Consider the following 20594-nt stretch of genomic DNA (forward strand, 5'->3'; position numbering starts at 1 on the left):
TAAAGTCTTGGAAAAATAAAATCGATAATAAATTCAAACTGCTTTGTCCAAAACATTACAATTAGCCACTATGCGTACACTGCAAATGGTTTGATTCACTGAAAGCGGCAGATTTATTAAGACAAAAATTATTAAGATAAAACGTCGCATAAAATCTGTCAAAATTCAGTTCTCTTGTCGTGAAGTGTTATTTTATTCTGAAACTTACCGGAAGCTGCTAGCTTACAGCGGCTGGCGAACCTGGTTGTGATTGCTGTCTGTAGCTGTTTGGAATAAGCAGCTTGTTAGTTGTCGTTTTTTATGAAATAAGCAGATTATTTAACCGTTTCTTTTCCCTCCAGAGGCCGTCGTTTGACGGGAATTAGCTCCAGGATGATTCCCACCGAGGACGCGTCCGCCAGGAAGCGGGAGATCGAGGAGAAGCTGAAGCAGGTCAGACAGGAAGAGGCTTCATTAGCCTGAATTAACTCACGGTTCCGAAGGGCTTCTTAATGTCATGTCAGTGTTGGTTTTCTGTGGGATTTTACAGGAGCAGGAAACTCTGTCCTTCATCAGAGAGAACCTGGAGAAGAGCGACCAGCTGACCAAAGGCATGGTGAGAAAACAACAAACAACAACAAACAAACAAACAAACAAACAAGAGCTCAGGGTCAACCCAGGCAGCACACATTTATTCAGAAACCTCATTTAAAGCTACCAAAAACCTGATTAAGCACTCACAGATTCATTTAGGCAGTATAAAAACAAAGCAGAGTCAATATTCAGAAAATAAGACAATTATTTTATAATAAAAATATAAAAAAATTGAAAGATTTAAGGTATTAAATGTTTCAGTTCATGAGATAACTTAAAGGCATTCATTGCAAAGTCACAAACATGGTTTAAAAATAAAGAAAAGAACAAAATATGAACAAAATGTCTAAACACACAATCTGTGATCAGGTGTTTGTTTTACATTAAAAGTGTAAAAACTGGAGGCGTTCACGGAGGAGCTGTTTGGATCTATAGGTGGATATTTACACTCAGATTTGTTGAATAAAATATGCAGATAAAAGGGCTTTGTTTACATTGAACGCATACCTGCATTTCATATTAGCATATCATTATATCTGGAAAACTACTGGATCAAACTCTTTAAAGTTGAACCATTTGATTTGTTTCAGGATAATGTTTGATTTGATGTCTTGCAGTGAGTTCCTTTAAAAAACTCATGAAATCTGATTTTAATTTGTTTATTTGTTTGAGACAAACTGTCCAGAAGGAACGAGTTTTAGTTTTTAAACCTATAGTCTAAAATTCTCTTTATTTATGTTCTGATTTTTACTTTTTTTTCTCCTTTATTTTACTAGAAAACCATTTTTATTTACATTTAAATTAAATTCCAAAGTTTAGCTGTTAAATAAACTTAGTTTGTGTTAACATTTAGATATAAAGGTGTATTATTTGCCTCTGATTGTAAAGTTTTTATTGTTGCTGTAAATAAACAAACATTCAGACGGCTCTCTTCTTCCTGCGGATCGTTTCTTTTGTCCCTCGTCAGCTACCATACTCCTTAGTTTGGTTGTTTTTCAGGATTTATTCAGATTTTCTGCACTGAAAAAACAGGATAAAGTTTTAGAAATGTGTTTTTAAAGCAAATGGTTTAGAAAAGTTTTCTTATATTCAGTCTGTTAGATTTCAGGAGACCTTTTCAATAATCTTTAGACTCTGTAGATGAGAATAAAATGAGCTCTTTAAGTCTTTGTTGTTTCTTTTAAGTCAGGTTTTATTTGCATTTTTGTACATGACTTGTTAAGAAATGTTGACTTAAAAAAAGATTTAGGTTTAAAGAGTTTTAACAGAATCTCTGTTATTAAAATCCAGGTTAGTATCTAAATTTTATTTAAAGAAACTGGTTTGATTGACAGTATTTGGATCTGATGTTTCATTATAAACAGGTCGTGTTTGTCTCAGGTGATGTGAACTCGCAGGGTTTGATTCTTCTCTTCTTGTTGGTTCCAGGTCTCCATCCTGTCGTCATTCGAGAGCCGCCTGATGCAGCTGGAGAACTCCATCATCCCGGTCCACAAACAGACGGAGAACCTGCAGCGGCTGCAGGAGAACGTGGACAAAACTCTGTCCTGCATGGACCACGTCATCAGTTACTACCACGTGGCCAAAGACACGGACCGGATCATCCGGGAGGGGTGAGGACCACCTCTGTGTCCAGATGTTGGACTGGTTCTGCATCCTGATGTTCTTGTTCTGTCTCAGACCTACAGGCAGGCTGGATGAGTACCTGGCTTGTATCGCAAAGATTCAGAAAGCTGTGGAATATTTCCAGGACAACAACCCTGACAGCCCTGAGCTCAACACGGTGGTAAAGTTCTCATCTTCTGTCTGTATCGATCTGAACCAGCCGAGTCTCCTGCTTTCTGTCAGATGAAAGCCAGGTTTATCTAAAAGGCTTCACTTTTAGGTTGTAATTAGAGAAACTTCTTTCCCTTCAAAGGATCGTTTTGTTGTGTTTTATTCTTCAGAAAGCTCGTTTTGAGAAAGGCAAAGAGCTGCTGGAGGCGGAGTTTCGCAGCCTCCTGACCCGCTACAGTAAACCCGTCCCCCCCATCCTCATCCTGGACACCATCAGTGTGGATGAAGACATGGAGCTGCAGGAGGAGGTGGTTCTGGAACATCTGCCTGAGGCCGTGCTCCAGGACATCATCTGCATCTCCGGCTGGCTGGTGGAGTACGGACGCAACCAGGGTACGGCCATCTTTATTTGACGTTGTGTAAAATGTAAATCAAATCTAATAAATCCTTATTTTATTCACTATAAACATAAGAAACATATCAAATGTTGAAACTAAGAAGGAGTTTTATCTTCAACATCAACCTTTAGGTTTAATATTTTCAAACTTTAGCTTTTTTATGATGTAAGAAAAGAAAAAACAATCTGATATAAAAGCAGTAAAAGGTTCCATGTCAAAATGAATAAACTAAAACACCAAATACCTGATTTCAGTCCAGTTTGAGAAGTCTTACCAGTAAATGTTTGTGCCTAAAGGTCAAGAAGAAGCTCAGAAATGGTCTGTATTTTTATTTTTAAATCTAAAAATGCTCTGGACTCGAGTTAATCTGCTTCTTCTGCCCTCCTCAGATTTCATGAACGTTTACTACCAGATCCGCTCCAGCCAGCTGGATCGCTCCATCAAAGGCCTGAAGGAACATTTCCGGAAGAACAGCGCCTCCTCCGGGATCCTCTACTCGCCCGCCGTCCAAACCAAACGCAAGGACACGCCCACCAAAAAGGTGCCGAAGAGACCAGGTCAGCTGCAGACACCATCTTCTTCCTTCACGACTCTTTTTTTTTTTTTCCCTTCCAGCCACGTTCTGCTTCTGTTATCCTTTATTTCTCTGTAGTTACTGAGCATCGAGTCCTCCGCGTGATTTTTAAATGTTCTAACCGTCCTCCATCCTTTCCTCTCTTATAATCCTTGTTGTGATGACAGTCTACATCCCAGGTAAAACACGAAGCTTCAGTGTGTGCGTGCTGCTTGCTGCTGTGTTTTTAGTTTCCTGCTGATGTGTGGATGATGTGTGGTGATTCAGGCAGGAAAGGTGAGGCAGATTAAAAATAATGACTGCTCCAGACTGATGACCAGGTTTTAGAAAAGTGTGAAACTAAAGGAGTTAGTTGTGTTTAACTACCACTCTGCGCTCCGTTTAAATCAAGAAACGGTTTGTTTTAGTTGTGAGATTTGGCTGAGGAGCAGCACAGATGGTTGTTTTATTGTCACAGTAAGAAGAGGAGATGATGAAATTATCTTCAAGTGTTTCAGCGTAAGCACATCCTTGGTGTGGTCTCTCACCGGGCTGTGGCTGTGGGAGACGAGGTTCTGACTGAATCTTGACCCAATATTGTGAGAAAATCTGCAGATTTTTCATTTCAGTCCCGCTGAACTCTGAATGTTTGTGGTCAGGTTTTGTGTGACCAAGTTTCAAAACTCGCAGCTTATTTTTTGTTTTTTTGCTTATCACAGGAATAAACCTCAGTCAGTGTTTAATGTTAAACTCTGTGTTGGTTCAGCCAACCAGCTGCTTTTAGTTGGATGTTATTGTTTACGTCTCTGACGGAGTCTGAATTAACCTCGTTAAGAAGTCCTCAGCGCCTCGCTGAGACTGAAAACTGCATCAGCTGGACTGGAACCGAAGAAACTGAAGAAAAAAGGTTGCAGCTCCTCTGATTCTGAGTTATTTTTAATGCCTATCAGAACGGTTGTAGAGCGCAGCGATGCTCTGCTTCAGTTCCACTTCTTACCTGGCTTCATCGCCATGGCAACCGACGCTAACGAGCTCCACAGCAGGTTGAGGAACAACAGGAGGCCTTTTGTTGCTGCTGGTGCTGATTTTGGTGAATCGGGTCATTTTTTTACAATTTAATTGAAATAACTGATTACCAGGCAGGTGGATTTGTTGCTGTAAAAACAGAGCGAGTTAGAAAATGTGACATTATTTCAGTTAAAGCGGTTACAGATGATTGTGTGTGTGTTAGCTGGTGTTCTTCAGCTGTTCTTCCTTGTGATGGAAACCAGGAAGAGATCCTGTAGCTGTCCTGGATTTTGAACCTTCAGAAACATGAAATATTCAGGCGAACATCAGAGCAGGAGCAGATTGTTGCTTGTTATGAATTTAATAAGAAGTAAAACCACTTCTTTTTCCTCTCATCCTGTTAGTGAAGTTGAGACATTTTATTTTTCAACCCGTGAACCTGATTCAGGCGGTCAGATAACGAACCTGTGCTGCTCAGAGTCGTCGATGTGAACGGGCTGCTGCTGCGTGTTTGTTGTGCCGTGGTGATCTGATGCTAACGTGCTAACCTTTACAGCTTTGTGTGACGTGCCTGAGTGGAAAGCAGACGAATGCAGCTGTGAATGTGCCACCTGCTCACTAACTGAAGGCGTTCAGGCCCGGTTCACACCTCGCACTTTACATCTGTTCTGATTGGATGGGCAGCGGTCGTCTCTGAGAGCGTTCCTCGTTGAACGCAGAAACACACAAAGAGCAACAATCAGACATCTGTAACATTAACGACGTAATATAAGAGAAATAAAGACACATTTAGTGACCACACATAAACAGTTTATAAAACACGGTGCGCCCTCTGCTGATAGCGGTTGAACTTAATTAGGTGATCCTGTAATCCACTCAGGTTAATAAAGTCCCGACAAAACTGACATTTTACTGAGCAGGATTTTCTATGTTCCCATGGAGGGCTGGTTGATTATCTTTATTCAACCAGCAGCTGAGCTGACATTTGAATTTGTTTCCCAGAGGCGTTTTAAGGTCATGGCTCTGGTGCCTGTGTGGGGCCACGTTAGTCCAGTTTGAGGTCCTGCAGCTTGGCTCTGGACGGATTATGTTCAGACGAGGAGGCTCAGCCCTGAAAAGCTTGTTGATGCGGATCGACAGAAGTTAGAGGCAGGTCTGAACGGGGCCTCCGTCTGATTTGTGTCAGTTTTATTGTTAGTCTGTTTCTCAGTGATGATGATGATGATGATGATGATGATGATGTTTAAACCTGTTCTAACCTGTGTGTTCTCTTCCATGACCCTTGAGCTGTGTGTTTCAGCACAGCTGACCTGTAGTTTGTCTGTTTCATGGTTGTCCTGTTGTGTATGTGTGGTGGCGGTCGCCTGCCTTCCCTTCACACACACACACACACACACACACACACACACACACACACACACGTGCACACACACGCAGACCTCTGCTGGCTGCCTTGTGGTGGAGGGATGTGCCGTCTGCATTTCATCACTCACTTCCGAGCTCTTTCTCCTCTTCCTCCTCCTCGTGTTTCTTGGCTGTGTGGACCTGGCTGCCCTCCCCTCCTCTGGACTCTGTCTTTCTGTTTCTGGGACCAGGGACCATTCGCAAGGCCCAGAACCTTCTGAAACAGTACTCACAGCATGGGCTGGATGGGAAAAAGGGGGGCTCTAACCTCACTCCTTTGGAAGGTAAAACACCTCGGTCTTTTCTTGGCTTTCTGCTGTTCCAGTCACAGCTTCAGACTCAGACCAGCTCCGAGTGATTAAAATAAAAACATCCGTCCTGAAACTTGTTTCCACTGTTAAACCAGCTCATTTCACGTCCATTTAATGAGGAATATTCCAGAAGATTTAAATGCTTTTAGAGGATATTTCCTGGAACTGCAGTCTGTAAAAAGATACAAATATTCACTTTAATTTAAATAAGTTTTTGGTCTGTATGTAGAGTATTTAAACTTAAATGAACTCCATCGAGATCATTTTTATTTTATTTTTACAGTTATAATAATTCTTTACCCTTCATATAATTGCGTGTGCACGTGTTTGTCTGTTGGCAAAATATCTCCTGAACCATTGGACGGATTTTATTAAAACTCATCCTTCGACGTTCATCACCCAATTCAAGATGGCCGCCACAGCTAATCGACCTTAGCAAACCCAGAAAATGTCATTTTCACAGATGATGAGCTAAATCTTCAAGATTTATTAGTTTAATTTGCTTTATGATTAATTCTGTTAACAGAAGTTTTTACTTTTTTAGTTTTTAATTTAGTTCAAAATAAACTAAAAACCTCTTCAGTGGTTTTATTTCCATTTATTATTTAATTTAATTTAGTTTTTAAATGGCTCCACCTGTTCCAGAATCTCTTTTTTTATGGTGGAGATTTGAAAACTTATTTTAGTTGCGTGTTAACGTAGTTTTATTTCTTCTAATTATGACAAATTATGAGTTTCACAGCCGTGAATTTACTTTCAGACAGGAGCTGTAAAAATAAAAGAACAAAGTTTAAACTATATTTTTTTAGACTTGAATTAACTTTACTGTTTAATGCTGATTAAAACAAATATTTGTTTATATTCCTAAAGAATTAAAACTTTTAATGTCGCATCATTTCATAGAGAGAAATAAACTCTTGTAGTCATTTCAAAGAACTAATTGTTGTTTTCCTGTTAAAATAAAAACTTTACTTCAGCAGATTTAAGGAGCTGTGATGAATCTGAAGCTGGTTTCTTTTATCACATCGACTGATTTAAACATCAGTGGATGCACAACAACACACACACACACACACACACACGGCCTCAGCAGGTGTCCTCTCTTCTTCTCTCGCCTCCTCGCTGGTGCTTGGTGGCGGTCAGATCAGCTGATCCAGGGTCAGGGTTGTCCCCCCCCCTCCCTCAGCCTGGTCAGAAGCAGGTGGTCTCTGACCAGTGTTTGTGCTGTCCCCCCCGACCCCTCCCACCCAGCAGGACACGATCACGACCTGCGGGTCAAACACCCGTCAGACGCCCTGAACGAGAAGCACGGGGCCGCCGCAGGTGAGTGACGGGACTGCGAGGGGAGGAAGGAAAAACAGGAATTCCTCACATTGAAACTCACCTGCTGCTGACTCGACACCATGCTAGCTGCCCCCCCAAGGACCTGGTCCAGGTCCAGGTCCAGGACTCAGTCCTGTCCGAAAGTCCTGATCCACTTTGTCAGCCAGACGTTCCTGGAATCTTTTAAAGTGGTCCTTAACAGAAACTCTCTGTCTGAACTTTGGCTGCTTTTTCTGTCAGTTTCACAGGAGGGTTGTCAACTTTGACCTCTGACCTCATTCAGAGAAAAAATATTATTTACCAGCAACAAGGTGATTCCTAAAATGTTGTGAAAAAGCAGCTAAAGTCCAAACAACAAGAATGTTTAGAGCAGTGCTTCCCAAAGTTTCATCCCACTGAGAGGATTCAGATAATCACACATTACTGCTATAATCGTTATAAAATTATTATTATTTTAGTCCCAGTGCTGCAGAGCTGCTCCTACAGAGAAGTTTCATCTTTTTAAACAGTTTAGTTCAGTAGGAAAAAGCTCCTTTTTTAAATGGAGGTTTTTGTTTTTATCCTTTAATGACTCTGAGCAGCTGATTCATGTTTTATTACCTCCCAGCTCAGAACGCCGCAGCTCGTCTTTTAACACGGTGTGGACACGCCTCCCTGGTCTGACCTGCCTCCAGATCCCTTAGATCTGGTGATCGGGTCAAAACCATCGATCAGGACCACTTTGAACGGTTCTGGTTTCTTGTAAGGACGTTTTAAAACACGAGGCTTGGATCAGGAGTTTTGCACAGTCCTGTCAATCATGTCTGAGTTGTTGCAGCTGTCTGACTGCAGCCGTTGCTCTTCCTCTCAGGGAAAGACGATGTCTTGGACATCGAGATCGACTCGTACATCCACTGCATCAGTGCCTTCGTGAAGCTGGCTCAGAGCGAGTACGCCCTGCTGACAGAAATCATCCCCGAGCATCATCAGAAGAAGACCTTCGACTCCCTGATTCAGGTCAGCAGCAGTCCCCCGCTCTGCTTCGTAAAAACTCAACCTCCAAATTAAAAACTATTAGAAAGCCTGTCTGTAGTCACTGAGGGTAAATTTAGCTGCAGGTTAGACTAAACCAGATGTTTGAGAACTTGTGGAGCTTTATTTCCACAAGCATGCCATTTTCTTTTATTTAGAACAGCTAATTAAGACAATTAAAATACTTATTATATTGATAGTTTAATGTAAGTGCTTCATCAGTTGATTTTATATTAATCTTTGCATTATTTAAGTTTTCAGATGTCTCTCTGCTGGTTTTTTATGTAAAGACTGGAAAATGTTGATTTATTAAGTGGTTAAATAGAAGATAAATATCACGTCCTGGCTGAATGAATCTATAAACATTTCTAACTTTTTAAAAGCCATCTGACCACCGCTTCTTTATTTTCAAAATAAAATGCAGTTTAATATCACGTGACAAGAAAAATCATCAGAAGCTTTTATTGAATATAATGTAGACTGACAGAAAGTTCATTTTGCTCTTCCATCAGAAGCTACAGGACTTCCTGTTGTGCAGCAGGTCACTTCCTGTTTAATCCGCTCGTTTGTCCTCAGGAGGCGTTGAACAACCTGATGCTGGAAGGAGACAACATCGTGTTCGCGGCTCGCCGAGCCATCGAGCGCCGCGACTACTCCGCCATCCTCACCATCTTCCCCATCCTGCGGCACCTGAAGATGAACAAGTCTGAGTTCGACTCCACGCTGCAGGTCCGAGTCTGAACAGGAAGTAATCCTGGCTGTCTGCAGTAATCTGTGTAAACGCTGCTTCCTGTGTGCAGGGGACGGCGGCGAGCACCAAGAACAAGATGCCGACCCTCATCAACTCCATGGAGATGATTGGAGCCAAAGCTCTGGAGGAGTTCGCTGACAGCATCAAGGTACGAGGCTCATCGTGTCATCTGTCAGATCCCAGATCAGTCCTCTTCACTCACTGCGTCCTGTTCTGACAGAACGACCCGGATAAAGAGTACAACATGCCCAAAGATGGAACCGTCCACGAACTCACCAGCAACGTGAGCTTTTATTTATTTATACGTCAGAGTTCTGTTTGGTGAACAAACTGAACCTTCCTGCCTTCAGTCAGCTCCTCCTCCTCCTCCTCGTGATGAAGGTGGCTCCGGGGATATATTTCTATCATGTTGCTCGGGTGGTTTCTGTGGAAACGGCTGATCTCTCCTTCCTCTGCAGGCCATCCTGTTCCTGCAGCAGCTGCTGGACTTCCACGAGACGGCCGGAGCCATGCTGGCCTCGCAAGGTACCTGTTCGCAGACATCTGTAGTGAGAGTAGGGAGCAGGTGGAGGTATGAAAGTCGGGGTGATCCAGGACAACACTCACTGGGATGAAATTCTTCTTCTCTTGTTGTAAAAGCAGCCCCTGTACTGCACCTCCTCGTTGTTCTGGAGAACTTGCAGAAAAAGAGGCGTTAATTTATTAGTAGTGTTTGTTTTTAATCACAGCAGACCTGTTTGTATCAAGCTTTGGATTCATACTCACACCTCCCAGTTTGAGTTTTCGGCAGCTTTATGGGGCCAAGAATCTGTTTTCAAAGCTCCGCTTGTTGGACGGTTTGCAGATGGTGGCGCTAACAAAGAGACGGGAGGTGTTTAACATCACTGAGTGACAGAAATTTACTAAACAGGGATGTTTTATTACAAACTGTGAGGATTTTTACTGAAACCCGGGATCTGAGCTGGTTCTGGTGTCCCGGTCTCTTCCTCCCTCTGCTCTGTTTGTTTCTAACCTGCTCCGCTCTAACAAATCTCTTCTAACCTTTTTGCTTCTGTTTCTGCCTCGGCTCCGTTAGTTCTTGGGGACACTTACAATATCCCCTTAGACCCCCGAGGTAAGCCGGCGTAGGCCTGAACCTTTCCTGTCCGCGAGCTGCGGTCTTCACGTTGATCTCTGAAACTCTGTGGTTATTTTCCAGAGACGAGTTCGGCGAGCAGCTACACGTCAGACTTCAACAAACGCCTCCTCAGCACCTACATCTGTAAGAGCCGCTCGCCTGTTTCCTGTCAGCTGCTGTCGGCTGCAGGATGACGACTCCTCTCTGCTTTTTCAGGTAAAGTTTTAGGAAACCTGCAGCTTAACCTGCTCAGTAAATCCAAGGTTTACGAGGATTCGGCTCTGAGCGCCATCTTCCTGCACAACAACTACAACTACATCCTGAAGTCTCTGGAGAAGTCCGCGCCTCTCGCCTCTGTCTGATCGGTGAGTTGAAGTCTGGCCTCAGAGTTTCAGTGTTTCCTCTCGGCTGCAGGTCCGAGCTCATCCAGCTGGTCACGGTGACTCAGAAGCGAGCAGAGAATTCGTACAGAGAGCTGATCGAGCAGCAGATCGATATGTATCAGCGAAGGTAAATGCTCTTTGACTTCCAGACAGCTTCTGTGTGTTTTTATTTCACCTGAAGCTGTTTTTGTTTTCGTTTCAGCTGGTTGAAGGTCACAGAACATCTGGCAGACAGGAACATGCCCGTCCTGCAGCCCGGCGCCAAGGTCAGGAGTTTACGCTCACTTTGGTAGCAGCTTGTCAATCTGAGCATGTCTGTGTGATCTGTAACACCGAGAGCCGAAAACCGTCTCCAACACCAGGCTGTGATTTTACTGAAATAGCTAAAGCTCCACAGCAGCACCGTGAAAACTGCTCCTAAACTGGAGGGACGATCCAGCATCGTGTCGACACATTAAACAACTTAACAAATTTTAAATTAGGATCTTTAGAGGAAACCATGAAAAATACCAGATAGATGGATGCTTTAATTTCAGCTGCTGGGATCCAGGATCTCGTTCTTTCCATCATGATCTGTAACTCATGACCAGAGGTGAGGCTGGAGGAACACCTCCTTACTGTCACTCCACCCTGCCATCACCTGTGAACAAGACAACTCAGACTCAGAGGAGCCCAGTTTTCTGCAGAACCATCACCTTAACGCAGGGGTCTCCAATCCTGGTCCTCAGGGCCTCCATCCTGCATGTTTTCCTTGTTTCCCTGCTCCAACACACCTGATTCATGGTTAAATCACCTCTTCATGTTCTGCAGAAGCCTGTTAATCACCCACTGATTCAGATCAGGTGTGTTGGAGCAGAGGAACAAGTAAAACCTGCAGGATGGAGGCCCTGAGGACCAGGGTTGGACCCCCCTGCCTTAACGTGTTGCAGAGCTTTGAGTGCCTCCATAATCCTGTGGGCTGTCGTCTTGGACGTCAGGTGAAAGGATCAGACTGAGAGGAAGTCAAAGACCAGATGAAACGGGTCAGGATGCTGGGGGGGGGACTGTGTCCTGCTGTCAAACAGCCTAAAGATTCAGTTTAACTAACAGGAAGCAGCTAAAGTCCAAAGAACGTCTGGTAAACATGTTATCAAAACCACTCAGAGTTTACAGAAAAATATAAAAAAACAACAACTCAGCATTCCTTAAAGGACGACTCTCAGCTACTACCAACCTGCAGCTCAATATCTGTAAGACAAATGTTACATGATTGCCCTGAGTCAAACTAAGTGGCAGACACAGCTAATCTAACAGATGTCAGTTTTACAGATATTGAGCTACAACTTGGTGTGGTAGTAGCTGAGAGTCGTTCCCATCACATGAAAGCTGGCGGGTGATATGCATTTACTTTTCCTCCAGAGCTGGTCAGTGTTGATGTTTTATTCCTGCTAAAATAAAAATATGTTGTGTTTGTAATAATAAAAGTTTGACTCACCTCAAAGCTTCAGTGCAGAACCAGAACCAAAGCATGTTTGGACCTTTTGTTGGAGTTTTAATCGAACCTCTTCTTCCTCCAGCTGAAGGACAAAGAGCGACAAGTGATTAAAGACAAATTCAAGGTCAGTCATTTCAAAATGAACCTGAAACATTTGGAGCAGCAGGTCTGAGCCGCAGACGTCTCTCTCAGGGGTTCAACGACGGCCTGGAGGAGCTGTGTAAGACCCAGAAGGGCTGGGCCATCCCGGACAAAGACCAGCGAGACTTCATCCGCCAGCAGCAGAGGAGAGTGGTGTCTGACGCCTACAGGAGCTTCCTGCAGAGGTAAGCCCCGCCCCTCAGCGCCCCGCGTGGCGTTCAGGTTCACTCAGCTCTGATCGTCTCCCTGCAGATGTGCCAACATTTCCTTCACCAAGAACCCCGAGAAGTACCACAAATATCGACCGGAGGAAGTGGAGGAGATGATCGAGAAGCTGTTCGATACGTCCGCCTGACGACACCTTCGTCCTCCTCCTCTTTAACTTAACTTTAACTTCATGTGTCACATAAATAAACACTAACCCCCTGGCTTCATGCGTTTCATTACTGACAGGAAGTGAGGTTCTCTCTTCTCACCGGGCAGAACCGGGTCACGTTCTCCTGTTTGAAGATAAAAAACACAAACTGTCAGGTCAAAGGTCAACATGAAGAAATGACAGGAATTTTTAACAGCGGCTGATTCTGATCGAAAGGTTTATCTTTGTTTTAATTCAGGAATAAAACATTTTAAACTAATAAACTGTCAGACCTTTGCAACCTTTCAGGTTTTAGGTTCTGCAGATCCAGGACCTCAGATCAAACGGAAACAAGCGTTAAAAAACACAAGCCCCGAACATTAAAGTTAGCATTTTGATTTTAGCAGTTCAATAAGTCTGGTTTGTGTCTGAAGAATAAATTAATTTCTTCTAACTTGTCTTGTTGGTCGAAGCGTTTCAAATAGTATCTGATCAGAAATAAATCTGCCCGTTTGTCTCTGAACCGAACCAAAACAAAACATTTACTGTCAATCAGCTGAGCTGCTGCTCTGAAAAGATAATAAAACAATAAAATAAAGTAAATAAAGCTACGAAACTCATCTAAAACCAGGAAGTGAGTTCAGAATTAAAATGGAGTCAAATTAAAAAGGATGTTGCTTCTCATCGCCACGGCAACAAGACCACCTCAGCATCTCCAGGTTTCCATGGCGACGAAGCGCTCATCAATTCTTTGTCTATAGAGTTTCTAAAAGAATCTTTTTCTTCTACGTTCATCTAGAATCCCATCAGTGAGCCGTTCTGTGCAGACAGGGTTGAGAAAAGGCTGTAAAGTATATTTCTATTGTGCTGTTAAATAAATAAAAATAATAAAATAAGTTGTTCTACCTGCAAGAACCAAATGCAGATCTGCCTCCGGGTACAGATTTTCTTCAGATTTGAGCTGCTTGATCCATAAGTTGGTTCAGTAACAAACAAACAAACAAACAATCCTCTGAAACAGACTAAAAATAAGCATCAAATCAGTTAAATTACAAAACTGTGCATCTTTACTTGTTTTTACTGTGTAATAATATAAATAATACTAACACCAAAGAGTTAAACTGAATTAATTAAAACATTAAAAACCAACACTGGAGTCTCTAAGCTTAGAATTGATAAAATTAATCTTTAAAGCATTTATAAACTCTAGACATCATAGATAAATCTTCTACATGAGTCTGAAACAGAAATATCTGCAGCAGAACATGAAGCTCTGCTGTCTGTCTGATTACATAACGTTCTGTTTAAATCCATCCTTCTGTCAGAGCAGAAACCTTTAACTCCTCATTAAAAGACAAGAAAGATGTCTGAGTGAGGAGGAATCTAATCCTTTATAATTATTATTATTATTATAAGTTGTTCTCAACTCCAAAACTCACTTTGGAGCCACGTTCATCTAAAAGATCTGCAGCTAAATTAGATGAACCTCAGCAAACGATGCATTCACTGCACCCGAAAAAACACAAAAACTCCAAACTCTTAATCTTAATTCTTTGGAAGAAACCACACAGTTTTTTTTCAGAAGTTGGAAATCCAAGTCGAGTGGTAAAAAATAGTCTAATATAAACAAAGAAAATCCTGAGGTTTATATAAGACGTACCAGGATGTTTTTCCGGTTCTGTGCTGAGAACGTGACTCACAAACAGATTGGACCTGAACGTGGCATCATTTTCTCTCCGCTGTGGAGAGGAGCTATAAAGGAAGAAGAGGGATTTGTGGCTGAAATCCTGTTTATTTGAACCAAAACATGTCACTGACATTTTGTTAAAACCTTAGAAAAATGTGCTTCTTTTCTTTAAAGCTGCATCGCTTTGTACAACCAGCAGGGGGCGACACAAAAAGAAGTTCAAATGTTTCAAGTCTTCTTCAGACATGAAGGTAAATCTGTTATGACCTCTTTTAGATTCATATTAACAAGCAGAGGTAATTAAAGGTGAGGAAGCAGCTTTTTGTCCAAAGATGATCACAGACTGACTGAAGGGGGGGGGTAACTCACGGGGCTGCGACTCGGCGGCGTCTGCAGAGGCTAAAGCTGCCTTTTGAGGCTACAGCCCTGAGTAAAAAACCAACAGATTATAAAAACTGATCTGAATCTGCCGGTTTTCACTTCTACAGTGTACTCCAGGAGATTCAGTCAGAAACGTGGGGAGGATCATGAAACAAGCTGAGCGGGTTCGATGTGGGCAACTAAATAATGTGCACGGCCAGGAATATAGGCCATGATTTCTAAAACTGCACGGCTCAGTGGTCACTTTGTTATAAACACTGAAAATGTGTATGATGCTGATTCATCTGTGATGTCTGCAGAGGATTTCGAAGCCTGAATACAAAAAAGAAAAACTTTTTGCTGTTTATAATTTAGATATAAGACAATTTTCTGAATTTCTACGTTCAATTTTGGTATCAACGGTGTTGGATAAAGCTTAAAACATCGAATCATATCTCGTGTTTGGATTTTAAATTTACTGGAGAGAAGAAATGTTCGACCCACAATTTATCCTCTGGGGAACAAAAACTAAAGTAAGAGTTCACCAACAAACAGGTCAGCTTTACAAAAGGAGATCAATTTATCTGGTTCTTCCTCTGGGGATCAAGAACGTCCAACACATCTCTAAATAATTTATAAAACCTCCTGAAGAAGGAGATCACCTCCGAGTCAACTTCAGGATTTAATTTGTGCTCGGTCACAAATTAAAGCCTTGGAGGTTAAAGGTGACAGAGAATAAAATCCAGCCTCAGCTCTGTCAGGTAGATGTTGACGCTGCTTCTTCCTCTGATGCTTTCGTCTCCACGCTGCTGACCGTGTTCGCCACCTGAACGGCGTGGACCCTGTTCGCCTCGCTCCTCTTCATCGAGCAGCCGAACGCCTTCCTGAAGCCTTTGCGGAAGTGCTTGGAGACGAGGGCGTAGACGATGGGGTTGAGGCAGGAGTTGGCGTAGGCCACCAGGTGGGACAGGACGCGCAGGATGTAGGTGGCGTGGTTCAGCGGGAAGTGTCCGAACCACATCCAGAGGATGAGGAGATGATGAGGCAGCCAGCAGAGGCAGAAGAGCGCCGCCACGATGATGATCATCTTGGTGACCTTCCTCTTGGCTTGTCTCGACTCTGACCGGTCCGTCACGGGGTCCACCCTGGTCCACAGGTAGCGGACGATGCGGGCGTAGGTGAGGCCAAGCACCAGGACGGGGACGAGGTAGCCAAAGATGAAGGTGCACACGTCCATGATGACGCGCCGTCTGGGCTCCCAGGCAGGAATGCAGACCACGGTACCGTCCAGGTCCATCTGGGCGTAGTAGCTGAGATACGGCGAGGAGAAAACCAGAGCCAGGACCCAAACCAGGCAGATGGAGGCGAGGGTGTTCCTGGGGGTCCTCATCTGCCGGGAGCGCAGCGGGAAACAGATGGCTAAATACCTGCAGGAGCAAAGAGACACTCGTGACTGTCGGGTCACAATAACGGCCCGGTTTTCTGGTCAGAACCCGAGCTGCTCCGTGTCCGTCCATCATGTGACCAGTTTAAAGCAACGTTCACGTCTGACGGCAGATATAAACACAAACCAAACATTCTGCTTGTTCAGCTGCAGCCGAGTTTATAAAAACCACACAGAACGTGTGAAATATTAAAAATACGGACCTCGTGTTGACGTCAGCCAACTGGAGTCTGAGGCTCAGAGTTTCATATAAACAGTCACAGATCATTACCACATCTGGGTCAGCTCACACTTTAACACTTTTTTCTGTTTCCATGCTAAACTGGATGGTTCCTGTTCGAGGTGTCCCTCCACCCAAAATGGAAAAAAACGTTATATTAATTTGGGCTTTTTATGATTTATTTTGAACAGTGCAAACTGTCACACATGGTGGTGGTAGCATCATGCTGTGGAGCATTAATGTCACCTTATGGTGGGTCCAACGGGACAACGATCCCAAACATCAGAACTGGTTCCTGATTGGATAAATCCGGCTTCAGAAAAGGCCCAAAGCCCCGCCCTCAACCCAGGTGGTTCAGGGAACCAACCTGTTTGAACGAAGTCCACAAATTCATTCAGTCAGAGTTCTGCCAGTACCTGGGTGATGGAAGCCAGAAGCCTGAGGTCCAGGTGAGACTTCCTGAGGGACCTTTAACTGGTTGGAGGGGTGGACGGATCTATTTAAGCTGGTTTTAATAACTGTTAGGCTGTTTATGCTCCCCTGGAGAAAGAACGGTTGAAATAAATCATTAAAGCTGACAGCAACTGTAGTTTAAGTGTTCAATGAGATTATTTCAGAAATGAAAAGGTTTTACTGAGCAGACGTATTCAGGGTTCCTCTGAACTCAGCTTCAGTTTCTTCGGTTGCTTCCAGCTAACTGTAATCTCAGATATAATTTCAGATTTGTAAACAAACATTTTCTCCTCTGTGCTGCTGCCAGAAGCAGGAAGCAGGAAGTAGAGGATGCTCTGGGTGTGTTTGGACACATACCAGGACCCAAACCGAGCAGGACCGAGGTAAAACCTTCATTTCACTTCTGCCTTAAAGGGGAAACGAAATAAAATATTAAAATAATGACTTTTCAGGTTTTTTCCATCATAAAACATGGATGAAGTGGGCTTCAATCTAGAAGTGGGCTGATTGTGTTGATGGGAGGAGGCCGGTGCCGGTCCGACAAGCGGGAGGAGGCCGGCACCGGCCCTCCAGGCGGTGGTTCTCCTGTTGAAGGTTTGGATCTCAGGTTCTCCTCTTCAGACTCTGGGCTGTAATTTTACATCCATCCAACCTTGTGGTCCTTCAGGAGCTGAAGGTTTGGGTCCAATTAATTCAACAAACTGATCCACTTCACCTCCACAACATCTGGATTTCTCATTTCCTGTTTGGTTCTCAGAGATCACAGAAAATGAAAAGACTTTGATCATTAATTTGAAACTTGTGTAACTTTTTAAAACAATCAGCTTTTAGGACTTTCTCTGCTTTAAAACACTTCATCTCCACTTTAAACGGGTTTAGTTTCTCGCAGATTATCTGTTTGGGTTTTAACAGAAATCAAAGCTGAACGAGCTCGGTTCTGGTTCTGGTTCTGCGCACCTGTCCAGGGACACGGCGGTCAGGGTGAAGATGCTGGCGTACATGGTGAGGAAGATGAGGAGGTGCACGGCTCTGCAGAGCCCCGGACCGAACACCCAGCGGTCCAGGGTGTAGACGGTGGCCTGGAAGGGGACGCAGAAGAGGATGAAGCTGAGGTCCGCCGCCGCCAGGCTGCAGAGGAACATGTTGGTGGTTTTAGTCTTCATCTGCCCGTTCCGACACAGAACCGCCAGAACCAGACAGTTCCCCGCGATCCCCAGCAGGAAGATGAGACAGAAGCCCAAAGAAACCAGAACCGGCTCCGCTCTCCGGGCGGAGGAGTCCACCGAGGAGAAATTCATCTTCAGGTTCGGTTCGGTTCGGCTCGGCTCGGCTCGTCCGCAGCAGCAGGACCGACGGTCAGGAAGGCTCAGATCTGACCCAACATGTGAGAACGGTTCTGGTTCCGTCAGTGTGGGGGCTTGAAGTTTCCTCCTTTAGGAAAAACTCATTAAAACAGAAAAACTCTCCGAACTGAAGAAAAACCCTCAGAGGAGCTGATTTTACTGAAAGAAACAAGAAAACAAACAAAACTAACACGTTTTAAAAACATAAACACGTAAAGAACTAAAATATTTAAAAATATATCCAAGCAGAGCCGGAACTCTAAGATAATTATCATTAATTTATTAAAGTCTGTAAACGGAGGAGCATACTGCCCCCCTGTGGTCACACTTCAGAACTGCAGCGTCCTAAATTTAATCATTTTAAATAAAATATTTATCAAATAAATTATTATCAAACTTCATACTGCAGACAGACAGAAGTCAGGAGTCTCACTTTAAACTCCACCTTCCTACAAAAACGTAAAACATTTCCAAACCTCTGAAATCTGAACCTTTTTACAGCTGAAAGAATAAAATCACTGATTAATAAATTAATTATCCCCCGCCGCCTTTCAGGCCAGAGATTTAAATTAAAATCATTTATGATGAGAATTAAATGTTATAAAAATAACATTCTGCACGTCTGGTTAGCTCAATATCTAGTAACAGCTGCGGCAGCCATCTTTAAAATGACTGAATCCAAACAATCACTTTTATCCAGAGATTACTTCTGAGATTCAACATTCAGAGGAAATCAAATAAAAAAGTTCTGAGCTGTGATTTAATCAGACTGCTTAAAGAAAAGAGCGGTCTTTGGAAAACAGAAACAAGTCAAGAGCCAAACACGGTGGAGGTGCTGTCATGGTGGTGAAAAGTGTTGTCGTATCATTGCGTTAAAAAAACCCAAATTATTTAAGAGTCGATGTCAGTGGAAAGTTCTGCTTTTATTCACTTTTTAAATTTATATAAATAGGATAAAAGCCTGAAGTCTCACTGAGTGTCAAATATAAAGAATATTCAGTTATAACTAACCCTTTAAATAAACCAGCTGGGCTCATCTATAAGATCTAAGAGATTAAATAAGTTTATTTGTGACGTGTATTAAATAAATTATATTTAATCCTTAAATAATACTTCTCTGACCTGTGTGGGAAGTTTAGAATAAATGAAAGCAAGAATCAAAGGATTGGTGCTCAGAGGATGAGCCTCAGCTACTACCATGCAGTTATAACCACTTCTAGCTGTGGCAGCCATCTTGAATCAGGGCGAGTCAGTTGAAGACGTACAGCCAGTGATTATTTCCTGAAAGTTTAGTTTAAAAATGAAAAATAAAATGTTTCTTTAATCCAGATCCTGCAGAGGGTTTCTGTAATGCAGCAGCTGAGCAGCAGGTGGCAGCAGCAGCTCAGATGTTTGACTTACAGAAGCTGCTTCAGCTTTAATAACATCTCAGCAGCAGCAGCTCCTGTGATGCTCCTGAGTGTTTCTGAGCCTCAGAGCTGCAGGTCATTACAGATCAAGGCCTCAGAGAGCGTCGAGTCACTGAGAGACGATTAAAGATTAAAGCCGGGGCTCGGACTCGAGGCGTCGGGTTGTAATTTCTTCTTCTGTGAATTCTCAGACTCATCTGCTGGTGTAAGACTCAGCAGGAGCCCTCAGAGGAGGAAATGACATCACCGCTGCGTGCTGATTGGCTCAGGTGGACCAGCAGCCACACATGGGACTGTTTGAACTTTAATCAGGAGGAAGTGTGTGTGTGTGTGTGTGTGTGTGTGTGCAGCAGGTGGAGGCTCTGACCCTGCAGCTCCTTCAGAGAAGGCCTCACGTCATCATCAGACTGATGAGACACAAACAACCACCACACACGCATGCACGCACGCGCACACACACACACGTGACGACACTTTCAGGGAGGCCATCAGGAAGCAGTGACCTCAGCCCATCTGCTTCTTCCAAACACCACCACCAGAGGAACCAAAAACCTCCAAGAGCATGAAAACCCAGCAGATAGACCTGATATCACACACACACACACACTTTATGAACAGCTGGATAACGTCAGCGCTTTGGGAGAGGAGTGTTTCATTAGAACCTGTACCATTAAAACCTGTTGGCTCCGTTTGGGTTTTGGCTCTGATGTCTCCTTTACTTTATGAGGCCAGTCAGGATCTGAGGTTTGGTTCTGCAGCACCAGAACCAAACCTCAGATCAACGGTCGGCTGGTGACTGAGCACCTCTGAAGGGTTTACGATGCTCAACTCACCTGAATGTAAACACAGACGAGCAGCAGAACATCTCAAACTCGAAAAGTTTGATCTGAAATGTCACTGATCTGCTCCATCAGCTGAGCATCGAAACAAACCTTCACCAGACTGAAGCTTTCCTAAAACTCACAACATTTGTAGGTAATCTCATCTTCAGGCTCAGATTAGCTGAATGTAAAGCTGCTGAGTTTATCTGGTGAAACTTTAACCGTCTTAATCTCTGCACCTGAACGTCATCACCTTCAGGAGTCATCTGTCCAAAGGTT

The 20594-nt window shown here is 43.4% G+C and overlaps 2 protein-coding genes across 16 annotated transcripts; one reads left to right on the top strand and one right to left on the bottom strand.

Moving 5' to 3' along the window:
* Nucleotides 1-212: 212 nt before the first annotated feature.
* Nucleotides 213-12653, top strand: exoc7 (exocyst complex component 7). 15 transcript variants are annotated; one of them, XM_017432674.3, is made up of 22 exons: nt 213-432; nt 530-595; nt 2002-2186; nt 2254-2359; nt 2520-2742; nt 3137-3304; nt 3489-3500; nt 5904-5996; nt 7275-7346; nt 8197-8342; nt 8934-9086; nt 9158-9256; nt 9329-9391; nt 9567-9633; nt 10184-10222; nt 10307-10369; nt 10442-10562; nt 10640-10735; nt 10811-10874; nt 12165-12206; nt 12275-12408; nt 12476-12653. In XM_017432674.3, the coding sequence occupies exons 1-22, from the start codon at nt 373-375 to the stop codon at nt 12576-12578; spliced, it is 2175 nt and encodes a 724-aa protein (XP_017288163.1). In that variant the 5' UTR covers nt 213-372; the 3' UTR covers nt 12579-12653. The 15 variants fall into 15 exon arrangements, with proteins under 15 accessions (XP_017288163.1, XP_017288151.1, XP_037836725.1 ...); XM_017432662.3 differs by lacking the exon at nt 7275-7346; XM_037980797.1 differs by lacking the exon at nt 5904-5996.
* Nucleotides 12654-13989: 1336 nt separating this feature from the next.
* On the bottom strand, nt 13990-18371 carry LOC119616580 (galanin receptor 2a). The gene is made up of 2 exons (XM_037980915.1): nt 17700-18371; nt 13990-16052 (listed from the first exon to the last, which is right to left on the bottom strand). The coding sequence occupies exons 1-2, from the start codon at nt 18038-18040 to the stop codon at nt 15383-15385; spliced, it is 1011 nt and encodes a 336-aa protein (XP_037836843.1). The 5' UTR covers nt 18041-18371; the 3' UTR covers nt 13990-15382.
* Nucleotides 18372-20594: the final 2223 nt, after the last annotated feature.

Source organism: Kryptolebias marmoratus, linkage group LG17, assembly GCF_001649575.2.
Source record: "Kryptolebias marmoratus isolate JLee-2015 linkage group LG17, ASM164957v2, whole genome shotgun sequence".
NCBI classification, from domain to species: Eukaryota; Metazoa; Chordata; class Actinopteri; order Cyprinodontiformes; family Rivulidae; genus Kryptolebias; species Kryptolebias marmoratus.

Bases quoted from the DNA above. Each gene is read 5' to 3' on its own strand.
- exoc7 (XM_017432675.3), top strand. From the start codon at position 373: ATGATTCCCACCGAGGACGCGTCCGCCAGGAAGCGGGAGATCGAGGAG. The intron at 9,634-10,306 runs GTACCTGTTCGC...GTTATTTTCCAG, and splicing joins AGCCATGCTGGCCTCGCAAG to AGACGAGTTCGGCGAGCAGC. The intron at 12,207-12,274 runs GTCAGTCATTTC...CGTCTCTCTCAG, and splicing joins TGATTAAAGACAAATTCAAG to GGGTTCAACGACGGCCTGGA.
- LOC119616580 (XM_037980915.1), bottom strand. From the start codon at position 18,040: ATGAATTTCTCCTCGGTGGACTCCTCCGCCCGGAGAGCGGAGCCGGTT. The intron at 16,053-17,699 runs GTGCGCAGAACC...TTGCTCCTGCAG, and splicing joins ACCGCCGTGTCCCTGGACAG to GTATTTAGCCATCTGTTTCC.